At 37.8% G+C, this 13,011-nt stretch overlaps 1 protein-coding gene across 2 annotated transcripts in view; it reads right to left on the bottom strand.

Annotated features, from left to right (window-relative positions):
- Window positions 1-12,443, bottom strand: part of HPGD (15-hydroxyprostaglandin dehydrogenase) — a 33,513-nt gene extending 21,070 nt beyond the window's left edge. Inside the window, exons 1-3 of one of the 2 annotated variants that reach the window (XM_017879141.1) lie at window positions 11,900-12,443; window positions 11,484-11,607; window positions 7,921-8,027 (exon numbers count right to left, since the gene is read on the bottom strand). In XM_017879141.1, the coding sequence (XP_017734630.1) occupies window positions 7,921-8,027; window positions 11,484-11,607; window positions 11,900-11,992 (324 nt within the window). In that variant the 5' untranslated portion in view covers window positions 11,993-12,443. The remainder of the gene's footprint in view (window positions 1-7,920; window positions 8,028-11,483; window positions 11,608-11,899) is intronic. The other variant, XM_017879142.1, reaches the window with a different exon arrangement.
- Window positions 12,444-13,011: the final 568 nt, after the last annotated feature.

The raw sequence follows: 13,011 nt of genomic DNA, 5'->3' as shown, positions 1-13,011 counted from the left end.
AAAAAAAAAAAAACCTGTGAGATCAAATTGATATTTCAGACCTTAGTTTTCCTTTTGGATTTAAGAATTCCTATCCCTTCCAGCTCAGACTTTTAAAAAAGGAAAATTCTTTTTTGACATCTTAATTCCTATTTTTTTATGCTTTACAATACTGCAAAGAAAATGATACAATAGGTAACAAGTCTGAAACGGAGGTTACACACGTGTTTACCTTCTTTTTATCTTAAAAATTTCCTTTGAATTTTTTTTTACAAGGATTCAGATATACTTCTCCTACCTAATAGTAGCTCTAGAATAAGAAAGGAAATCAGAGATTCTATTCACTTAAGCCATGTGTCAGTTTGATATTAAGTAGGCTTAGGGAGAATGAATAAAATCTTCACATGATTTTCTTTAAAAGGAAAACCAAAACATTAATTGTTTATATAAGAAGAAAAGATGTAGATGGCTGAAATTACTGAAGCCAGTTAGATTCTGTTAGTTTCTGCAGAAGTCTCCAGCATGTCTGAACAAAACTTCTGTTCATGCGTATTGGCACTATGCTTTTATTCTCAGGTATTAGAGCTTTGATGACACCCCACTGTTGTGTTTTCAACATGAACAAGATGAAGCCAGATAGAAAATTTGGGAATATTTAAGATTTACTTTTAAAAGCAATATTTATCTTTAGGTCTTTGGTGGAGGAAGGCAAGGGATTATTTTCTCATCCACTATCAGGTTAAGAACTGGGCAATTATTCAAATGAAAGAGTTCAAAGGATGAATCTACAAGACAGGGTCTAATGCTTTGGCTGTGTAGAAATTATATTTTCACTTTTCCTCCTTTATTATAACAATGTATTCCTTATTCTAGACTATATATGCGTGCGTGTGTGTGTGTGTCTGTATATTATATATGCTTCACCATGTTGGCCAGGCTGGTCTCGAACTCATGACCTCAACTGATCCGCCCACCTCGGCCTCCTAAAGTGCTGGGATTACAGGCATGAGCCACCGTGCCTGGCCAGAAAATGTAGATTCTGATGCTCTGGAAGAGAAGTGTAATTTATTGAATGAATTCTATGCAGTGGCACTGTGCTGGATGTTCACATAAACTATGGTTTATTTAAGCGTAACAGTCCTTAGAGATAGGGAGTTTTCCTTCCTCCCTGGGAAGTTCAATATGAGAGAAATTAAATAAAAGTTTATAAGTTATAGATTCAGGACTGGATTCTAATTTTGACTATTCCCAAAGAAATATATTTCCCAGTGCAAATCTTTAGTCAATAAGTGCATTTTGGAAAAAAAAATGACTATCAATATTCATCTATTTTGTTTAAATCTTATTTGAACATATTGACCCACTTTTGCCTAGTGTTCCATTATTGGAATACTAAGCATGTGAGAGAGTTCTTTATATCCTACTGCTCAAGGTCATTGCCAAGGTCTAATTTTAACTCATGCAAAATTCAAAATATGGCAACTTCTGGCATAAATGGGTTAAAGAATTCAATGTATATTAGTTAAATGTCAAAATTAGACTATAAGTTCCACATCAGTGGGCATGAACATATTTAAGTTTATTGAAACTTCAGAAAGCTACAAGACTACATGACAGAATTACCATTCCAATATTCAAAGTTAAGTTTCCCTCTGCCCAATTGCCAGCATGACTGTCGATAGTTTTGCAAAGACTCATTCTTTCCTGAACATTTCTTTCTTTTTTTTTTATTTTATTTTGTTTTTCGATATGGAGTCTCGCTCTGTCACCCAGGCTGGAGTGCAGTGTCGCCATCTTGGCTCACTGCAAGCTCTGCCTCCCGGGTTCATGCCATTCTCCTGCCTCAGCCTCCCGAGTAGCTGGGACTACAGGCGTCTGCCACCACGCCCAGCTAATTTTTAGTATTTTTAGTAGAGACTGTGTTTCACCATGTTAGCCAGGATGGTCTTGATCTCCTGACCTCGTGATCCGCCCACCTCGGCCTCCGAAAGTGCTGGGATTACAGGCGTGAGCCACTGCGCCCGGCCTCCTGGACATTTCTTCTGTGTTCTGAACAGCTATAAATAATGCTGCTGTTATTGGCTTCAGACTAAGGAGGAAGTATAAAATAGCCTAATGCAAACAAAAGACTGGGAAAAGGTTTAGTGGGAAGAAGGATGAGATCAGCAAAGTGAAAAATAAGGAGTAAATTTGATAAGGAGTAAAAGTGGAAGGACAGATGATACTGTTTGGAAGAACTAATCTATTTGGAAAGCAATGTACTGAAACATAAAAGTGAATACTCTCATGTACGCAAAATATCATATACAGGTAATGGCAGTTGACCCAGTAACTATTAACTAACATCTATAAGGACACGAAACAATAGTTTTCTGCCTTGAAAGAACTTGTGGTTTACTAGCATGAATAGCATGAATTATGTATATATTAAAATAATTCTAATAAAATTAAAAAACTAGTAAGCCCTATGAGAATGGTATAAATATGTTGTACAGTATTTCAGAAGAGGGAGAGATATATGGTAAGGTCCTTTAAGAGGTTACTCGCGGACAGGGGCAGTAATACAGAAAAACATGCAAAAGAACAAACATGGAATTGTAGAAGACCCAAGGAGGCAAATTAAATCCAGAGCAGAGTTTCAAAAGAGGGTTATATAAACTACGCACAAATATTTGCATTACGATAACAGAGATAATCAAGTTGGAAGTAAAATTCCCCTGGTCTTCCAGAACTTCCAATTTGCCCATGATATTGGCACTTTCCAGCTCAGAGCAGGTATTCACACAGGCTACATTAAAGCAAACATGCCCGCCCTCTCAGCTGGATGAAGACGTCAGTGGAATTCTGTAACTGTAATAATTGCCTCAATATTTCGATGTTTCTTTATGTTAACTGTAATCATTGCACACTGTTTCAGTGTCCATGAGGAAGTTGTCGAATATAGGAACTATATACTCTGTTAATTTTATCCATAAAAATATCTGTAGATATTACTGATGAAGTTATTACAAATATCAGTAGTAATGTTAAAGAGATAAACGTGTTGTGCAGGTTGTGCTTTTTCACTGGGATAGCCTGGTTCAAAGAAAATCTCATCATTTAATGTGGTTTTGGAAAGTGGCATGAGTCTATATTCTTAAAAATCCCTGGCCGGGCGCGGTGGCTCAAGCCTGTAATCCCAGCACTTTTTGGGAGCCGAGACGCGGGCCGGCATTCACGAGGGGTCAGGAGATCGAACCATCCTGGCTAACACGGTGAAACCCCAGTCACTACTAAAACTACAAAAAACTAGGCCGGGCGCAGGGCGTGGCGGCCCGGCCGTAGTCCCAGCCCTACCCTTGGCAGGCTGAGGCCAGGGAGAATGGCGGGGAACCCGGGAGGCGGAGCTGCAGTGGAGCCCTTGAGCATGGGAGGGCACAGCACTCAGCTCTTGGCGGCTGACACGAGCGAGACTCCGCGTCTCAAAAAAAAAAAAAAAAAAAAAAAAAAAAAAAAAAAAAAAAAAAAAAAAAAAAAATCCCCTGCAGTTTCCCAATTAGCTTATATTTTTCAAAATGTTTGTTGTATCAGGCCCCTACTAAAAGCATTGTAATAGAAATACAATTCTTAATAAGTCAGGGGTAACCTCTGAAGAGTAAATATAAAATGCATAGTTTTTTATTTTTTTATTTTTTTTACCAACCTAAGAAAATTAAAGCTATATAATCCATTTAGGTAAGAAACAGTAAAATAATAAAATAAAAATAAAACAGTAAACATTAAAGTATAAATCAGAAGTTTAACTTTAAAAAAACAAATTTAAAAATCAATAAATTATAACAATTAGCAACTTATCCTCTGAATATTATATATTTATAATATATAGAGTCTAAACTTATAGAATTACTAAAAGAGGTAGGCAAACTGATATTTGCCATTTGAGATAAGAATGCCTCTGTTGAGAAATGAACAGATCAAGGACATAAAAGGAAGCCAAGATATAGATGACACCCAAACCAAATAAGAACATTATAAGAAAAGAAAATTAAGGATAATACAATTTCTAAGTACAGAAGCACAAATACTAAATTAGGAATTTAAAAAATTCAATGGTATATTAAACATTCATATACCATAATAATGTAAGATTTAGCCAAGAGATGTAAGTTTGATTCACAGTCAGAATATCTCATTTCAATACATTTCTACCCTAAAGCAGAAGAAGGTCTCAGAACTGTCTCAACTCAGAAAAATCAGCTATCAGTTCTCTCCAAACACATGTATGTATATTTGCAATTAGAATCTCAAAAAGATTTTGAGGGAAACTTGAGAGTTTCAAGTTATTTTCAAATATAATGAACCAGGTACACTGGAGAAAAAGTTTTAAAAGAACTGCAAAGACGGTATTCATACTGTAAAATAGAATCTTCTTTCTTAATTAAAAGATTTCAGGTAAAATTCAACATCCTTTCATGTTAAAAAATTCTCAACAACATAGGCATCGAAGTAGCATAAAGCGAACATCATACTGAGTGGGAAAAAGCTGGAAGCATTCCCCTTGAGAGCTGAAACAAGACAAGGATGCCAAGTCTCACCACTCACATTCAACATAGTACTGGAAATCCAAGCCAGAGCAACCTGGCAAGAGAAAGAAATAAGGGCATCTAAACAGGAAGACAGGAAGTCAAGCTATCTTTGTTTGCAAACAATATGATTCTATACATAGAAAACACCATACTCTCTGCACAAAGGTTCCTAGAACTGATAAACAATTTAAGTTACATTTCAGGATACAAAACCAATGTACAAAAATCAGTAATGTTTCCAAACACCAATAATATCCAAGCTAAGAGGCAAATCAAGAATGCAATCCCATTTACAACAACCACAAAAAGAATAAAATTCCTACGAATACAGCTAACCAGTGAGGTGAAAGATCTCTACAATGAGAATTGTAAAACACTACTGAAAGGAATCAGAGTCATTATTAAATGAAAAAACATTCCATGTTCATGGATAGGAAGAATCAATATTGTTAAAATGGCCATACTGCCCAAAGCAATTTACAGATTCAATGTTATTCCCACCAAACTACCATCATCATTTCCACAGAATTAAAAAAAATTCATATGGAATCCAAAGAGTCACAATAGTCAAAGCAATTCTAAGTAAAATGAACAAAGCTGGAGGCATCACACTACTCGACTTCAAACTATACAAGCCTACAGTAACCAAACAGCATGGTACTGGTGCAAAAACAGATATATAGACCACTGGAACAGAATGGGGAAGCCAGAAATAAAGTTGTACACCTACAATCATCTGATCTTTGACAAAATCAACAAAAACGAGCATGGGGAAAGGATGCACTATTCAATAAATGGTGCTGGAATAACCAGGTATCCATATGCAGAAGACTGAAACTGGACCCCTTCCTCACACCATTTTAAAAATCAACTGAAGATGAATTAAAGACTTATATATAAAACCTAAAACTATACAAATCCTAGAAGAAAACACAAAACACCCCATTCTGAACACATGCCATGGCAAAGATCTCATGATGAAGTCTCCAAAAGCAATTGCAATAAAACCAAAAATAGAGAGATAGGACCTAATTAAACTAAAGAGCTTCTGCACAGCAAAAGAAACTATCAAAGCAGTAAACAGATAACCTACAGAACTGGAGAAAATATTTGCAAACTATGGATCTGACAAAGTTCTAATATGCAGAATATATAAGGAACTTTAACAAATCAAGCAAAAACAAAACAACCCCATTAAAAAAAGGGCAAAGGACATAAACAGACTTTTGTGACTGCTTCTCAGAAGAGGACAGACACATGGCCAACAAATATAAAAAATGTGCTCAGTATCACTAATCATCAGAGAAATGCAAATCAGAACCACAATGAAATATAATTTCACAGCAGTCAGAATGGCTATCATTAAAAAGTAAAAAAATAAGTAAATAATGGATGCTGACTTGGCGAGGTTGCAGAGAAAAGAGAACACTTATATGCTGCTGGTAGGAAAGTAAAGACAGACACCATGGAAAGCATTTGGGAGCTTTTCTCGAAGAACTTAAAACAGAACTACCATTCAACTCAGCAACCCCATTACTGGGTATATACCCAAAGGAACATAAATCATTCTACCAAAAAAGACACAGCACTCATCTGGTCATCACAACACTATTCACAATAGCAAAGACAGAATCAACCTAGATGCCCATCAGTGGTGGACTGGATAAAGAAAGTGGGTTCATATGCAACATGAAACACTATGCACCCATAAAAAAGGAAGTCATGTTGGTTGCAACAACATGGATGCAGCTGGAGGTCATTATCCTAAGCAAATTAATGCAGGAACAGAAAATCAAATACCTCATGTTCTCACTTACAAATAGGAACAAAACATTAAGCACATATGGATACAAAGCGGGGAACAACAGTCACCAAGGTCTACTTGAGGATGAAGGGTGGGAGAAGGGTGAAAGTGGGAAAACTATCTGTGGGTTGCTATGACCACTATCTAGGTGATGACATTATCTGTGCACCAAACCCCAGTGACACACAATTTACTTGGGTAACAAATCTTCACATGTACACCCTGAACCTAAAATAAAAGTTGAAAAAGGAAAACCAACAAAATAATTTAAAATTTTAAAATTAAAAGAAAATTGTAATTTAGGTATCTTTCAAGTTTCGGGAGCAATTCTGTACTCTTCTCAAGGTAGGACTTACAGATTTAGCTCTTTTGTGGTGTAGTGTCATCCTCATTGCCTCTATCAAGTTATTATAGCAGTTAGGTAATTACTCATGGGCATTTCAATTTAAGTAAAAAATGTATTGACTAAGCACTATCATCAAGATATTGTGTTGATTACTGAAGGAGAAACAAAGAAAAACACAACCCAGTTCTTGTTTTTATGGAGTTTATAATTTACTAGGAGGATATCATGAAGTAGGAGGCCACTCCCTGTACCTTTATACACACACAGTGGCCAAACTGTACTCTACAATTACCTGCTTGTTAGATTGGTGAGAATGACCTCAGCAAGGGCAGGGTGACCCCAGGCACAGCCTATTTGACATTTTGTTTTAGTCAACGTTTGATTTTTACTAAACTCCAATATCTTAAGTCAAGGGCATTTATAGAAATGAGATACCCACCAACTCATGACTCAATGGATAAAAGAGAAAATTTTATTTCTTAATTCTACCATTTTTAAGAGCTAAATAATTATTAAACATTGTGTAAATCATACACACACACACACACACACACACCACGAACTTTCAGGATAAAAAGTCCTACTAATTACAAAGTTCAATTGTCACTTTAATTTTGTTTTCTGTTACATTCTGGCATTTAATTAAGATTATTTTTAAATAAATAAGTCAGCGGTTGACCAGCTTTTTCTGTAAAGGGCCAGACTGTAAATATTTTAGTCATTGAACGCCGCAGGATCTGTTACAAATATTAAACTTTGCCCCTGTATCATGAAAATAGCCAATGACAATACTTGAATGAATGACTGTGGCTGTGTTGCAATAAAACTTTATAGACACTGAAAGTTGAATTTCATATAATCATATGATTCTTCTCTTGAATTTCTCAACCATTTAGAAATGTAAAAAGGTATTTTTAGCTTGCAGGTCATACCAAAAGAGTTGGCAGGCTATTTTGACCTGTGGGTCATAGTCTGCCAACTCCTGAGTTAAGCAATCAATTATATTTTATTCGTGCTTCTTTCCAATATTTTAAGACAGACTTGCTTTCATAATTAAATGTCTTCCTTTTTATCAAAGAAAATGCTTTTATCTAGCTTTCTGTAACTTCCCTTTTTCTATATTGTAGGTCACTGTTTTGTTTCTATGACTCCAAGAACCGTTTTTTCTTTATAAACATCATGTTATTAAATAATTATAGACAAGAAACATAGCTGAGATAACTCACCAAATTGATTTGCAGAGTTTTTTCCCAGTTTTTCTCATTATTCACTCCAGCATTATTGACCAAAATGTCCAATCTTCCAAAGTGGTCTACAACTTTTCTAAAAGTGTCTAATTATAAAACAAGACATTACTGATACATTCTTATTTTCCATGTATACATTTAAATCATGTCTTATGCCATGAGAGGAATTTTAGTTTATTTACCCTCATACTGAAAATTATTAAACTCATGGGCTGACTGTAATTAATTCCTTGCTTCTCAACGTGTGGTTTGTGGACTAGAAGCATCAATCGGGCAGCTTGGTAAGAATGCAGAATTTTGCAGACACCACAGACCAACTGAATAAGAATCTTAACTTTAACATATTCATATATGATTTGTATGCACATTGAAGTTCTATAAGCAGTAACTTAATGGGGTAAATTTTAGAGAGCTGAGCTCAAATCCTAAGCTAAGAGCTCGCTGAAGTCAGTTAGGGCAAGCAACATCTCTTAGTCCCTGAGAAGTTACTGAAGCTCTGTAGCTTAGACTATGGTAAACATCCTTTTCTATAAGCCACATTAAATTCATAAAGTGTCATGTTAATACAAGTATTCTTGTGTATTCAGATCTATTATGCTGCATATTTGGGGGAGTTTTTATATCTTAGCAAAAGTCTACTTTTCATTCAGTTGATTTTATTTGATTACTGAAACTTCAATGTTTACTATTTCCTTCTTCTTTCTCACTGCTATTACTACTTCAGATTACTAGTTTGTATAAAACTATGTTCAAACAGGATAAAGTTGGCACGGATTCTGAGGCCTGAATGTCTTTCATTACACTGTCCAATCACATGTCTATTGTTTCTCAAAGCAGCCTTTGACATAGTTCTAATTGATTTAAACTGTTTCCCTGAGCCTTTGATCATTCATTCTACTTCTATTATTTTATACTATGGATAAAAATTGTGGTTATTTTTCTATATGATAGAAATATATTCTCAGGTCTCTAGGCCAACATATGAAGTCCTTAAAAACAGTAGGTCAGCATAAGCTTAATTTTGATTGAAATAAATTCATAGAATCATTACCAACCACCAGACATATTGGGGAAGACATGGATTAATCAGTTCCCATACGGATAAATTACTATGCTAGTTGTTTACTAAAAACATTTTCAAGATTTCCTAATATGCACCTTTTACACTCACCGCTTGGGAATGGAAGAACAAAAAAATGCAATACAAACTGTTTACTTTTTCATAGATTTTTTGTTTGTTTTTTTTTTTTTTTTTTTTTTTTTTTTTTTTTGAGTCAGAGTCTTGCTCTGTCTCCCAGGCTGGAGTGCAATGGTGTGATCTCGGCTCACTGCAAGCTCCGCCTCCTGGGTTCACGCCATTCTCCTGCCTCAGCCTCCCAAGTAGCTGGGACTACAGGCGCCCACCACCACGCCCGGCTAATTTTTAGTAGTTTTAGTAGAGATGGGGTTTCCCCATGTTAGCCAGGATGGTCTCGATCTCCTGACCTTGTTATCCACCGCCTCTGCCTCCGAAAGTGCTGGGATTACAAGCGTGAGCCACTGCACCTGGCCTTTTGCATAGAATTTTAAAACTGTTTCTTAAGATCTCAAATTGGGTCCAGAAAAGGTCCCCCAGTATCTTTTTTTCTCTTCCATTCTGAGTATGTTCTAACTCTTCATAACTCCACAGAAACAACTTTCACGTTTTGGAAAATGAGGGTGTTAAATATGTGTATCTAATTACCGCTTTAATTTTCTTCCCTCTTTCTGTTCTCCACCATATTCCTTATACTCTGCCCTTCCCAATGTATAGTATACCATCTCATTTTCTGACATCCCATTGAATTCCAGGCTTAAGCAACGTACGGTCTAGCTCTTGCTGACATTTATATGATGTGGTATTCTTTGTAATTTATCTAAACTCTCTTGGCTGCAATTTGTTCATTTGTGAAATAAGTTATGTCTAGATTATCTCCAAGAAACTTTTCACCTTGTATTTTTATAATTTCCATACTGTCTAAACAGTTCTAAAAGTTGTAGGCAACATTAAATCCTGAAATTGGAAAAATCAATGTCATGTTTTCTTTAGATGCAAACAAATGCTGATGTCCAGACAACATGTGGATTTCTCATGACCAACATGCCTTCCCGGGTCATTCACTATGTGTCTGAGTTTTTTTCCTCCTCCACAATCACTTATCCTTAAGGAATGTGTTTATAGCCAATATACTAATTTTAAATACTGCGAAAAAAACAATTAGTACAATTAGTAGTTAAATGTCATTTATGAAACTATGTAAATTGAGACAGAAGTGGCTTTCAGATTGTGTATACTGTTCCTTATTCCATCAGCATTAATATTGAGATCTGACCTGGCTCTATCCTTGATCCAAAATATCATGTACTATCAGCATAATTGTCCTCTGGCACAATATGTTCCTCTTGTACTGTGTTTCCAAATCTGTTCTGCTCATGCTTGTCATCTGTGTTATAGGTCTTTACTAGCATTTTCAGATTGCAGTTATGTAATTTCCTTTACAATTTCTCTTAACTGTGGGTACACCACTTCCTTCTAACACATCACTTCATTTTCCCTCTCTTACAGAATATTTTAAAATTTTAAAATAAATTTACACTTGATGTCCCTTTAAGAACAGGAGCACTGGAATAAGATTAGCAAAAGTTTTCGGACCCCTTGATTAAAAAGTGCCTAACAATTTACTCAGTCTCTTTGAATAAAACTTTGTGAAATACAAATATATTACTTTTCTAGTTTTCTCCAGAATTTTGTTTCCTGTAAGTTTATTGGGGCACTCTCAAGTTCTCCAGTAGATGTACAAAAAAAAAAAAAAAAGAAAAAAAAAACAGCTTTATAATCAAAGCTGTTTATTGTGTGTGCCAATATTGTCCCTGATACTTCACAAGTAGATTGGTCTATTTTAAGTGAGTAGCCGGAAACAGGAAAGCATTGAGGAAAGGCTGATAGAGATGTTTCTACTACAATTCTAACATTGTATAGTTTATTATGATTACCATTATTATTATTTTAAAGTACTGTCTCATTGGGGAAAAAGCCAGAGAAAACATATGGTGAAAAGCATCTAGCACTTCTGTGATGATGTTCCTTGAACTTGTATTCTGATATGTTTAAAACAACCATACTGCCACATTTGATTGTCATTGGCCAGCTTTCTGGGAGAAGTTGTTTGTCAAGAGTGCCTTAGCCTACTTTAATTTTCCAAGTTTTGTCTGCAATTTCAGTTATTTAATAATTACTGCAGCAGCACTGTCTTTGAATACATAGAGGAATTTTGATTACATTAAGTGCTGCCAAATGACTACACTAAAAGGATTTCTTCAGCAGTCTTGCCTTTCTTTCGGTTTTACAGCAATTTGGCTGTCAGAAGGAAACCTATCAGTCCAAACTGTCTTTTGGAGCTTCAAGGTAGCTGCTCTGGAGGAGGCAGCGGAGGTTGCACCCAGGGACCCCTGGCCCCGCTGCCTTCAGGTTGTTGCTTGTTCAGAGCACGTTCCCAGTATACAGATTGATTTCCCTGTCTTACCTCTCAGTTGTTGCTGGTCAGCCACATCGCACTGGATGAACAAAGTCTTCTGAGGTTCAAACTGCTCATCCAGGGCAGCTTTACACTGTACACCTGCTTCAAGATTCCAATCCACCAGCGCTACCTATAGACAAGAGGAGAGGAATCGCGGGCCTGCGCAGCTCACGAAACAGACGGACAAACAGTAAACACACAAGAGGCTCCCCTCCTGGACCTGAAATGTGGCAATTAGGTTCGGGTTCCCTCCCAGCCACTTCTGAGGTGCGCTCACAGCCTCAGCTTCAGCAAATTTTGGAAGTGGCAGCGTGGGCACGCGGGGCGCGGCCTCCCTGTCTCCGCCAGTGCACCTCGGGCGGCGGGGCGAGTCTCGGGAGTGTGTGAGCAGAGAAATTTCCGCGGCTGGGCGCCGGGCTTACCTTGGCGCCCTTAAGCAGCAGCGCCTCTGCAAAGGCTCTGCCTATGCCCTGAGCCGCGCCGGTCACCAGCGCCACTTTGCCGTTCACGTGCATGATGCAGCCACTGCTAGGGCGGGCGGTGGGCGAGCTCCGCGTCTCCGCGCGGCCGCAGCTTTTATGTCCCCCCTGCGCGCGCGCGCGCGCGTGCAGCCCGGCGGGGCGCTCCCCTGCCAGTGGGCGGGGAGGAAACTGTCAAGCCAGCCCCCGCCGGGGAACCCACGACTGTGTCACCTGCCCCCTGAGCTCTCCGGAGAGCCAAGCTTCGCGATCTTTGCCTTCGGGACTCACAGCCCTGCTCAAAGCCTCCCCTCAGCCTCTGGCTCCGTGATTGGCAGACAGCTGACAGAAGAAAAGTTAAAAGGTTATTTCTGAAGAAGAGTTTCCTTCAGTGTCCTAAAGACCAACTGGATAGAAGGAGAGCGGAGCAGAGGCTTGGAAGCTTGGATTCCTCCTCCTGCACTCCTTCCCCGCCCGACTCGGGAACCAAACAAGCAAACAATAAAGCAGACTTGTTGCTCTTTTGTCTCAAAGTTTTGTGTGAGTTCCCATGTCATAATCACTGGGGTTGAGGGTAACGGGGAGCAGAAGTAACTAATACTGTTGTTTTTCTCTTAGTTACATTTTGGACAAATTTTTACACACACTAGAGATGAGAAGTGAACTCTGCTCTGTCCTGAAAACCTGGAATCATAACATTTCAAGGCTAGGACTAGAGTCTCCTTGGCGCTGTGTTTCTGATCAGTGTCAATTGTGTGTCATATTGAGATACCCCCACAAGAACTGTCATCATCAACAGGCCTTCCAGACCCGCTGGTAGCCTAGCAAATTGTTGGCTCAATGGAATGCTTACTTGTTGAAATATGCCAACTTTGGAAGCTCTGAGTCAAGTTTGGGACAGAGGTTCCTTGCTCTCCAGGAACTCCAGGACTAGCTGTATGCGGACTTGCATTCAGCAAGGGCTATTCCACTGACCTTTTTCTCTTTTTCTCATGTTGTCAGAGGCAGGCTGCAATTTTAATTCTGTAAACGTAATTGATTGACTTTTTTTTTTTTTTTTTTTTTTTTTTTTTTTT

Source organism: Rhinopithecus bieti, unplaced genomic scaffold (assembly GCF_001698545.2).
Source record: "Rhinopithecus bieti isolate Rb0 unplaced genomic scaffold, ASM169854v2 scaffold_9996, whole genome shotgun sequence".
Taxonomy (NCBI): domain Eukaryota; kingdom Metazoa; phylum Chordata; class Mammalia; order Primates; family Cercopithecidae; genus Rhinopithecus; species Rhinopithecus bieti.
The sequence above is the reverse complement of the archived record's forward strand: the minus strand, read 5'-3'. Positions and strand labels throughout refer to the sequence as shown.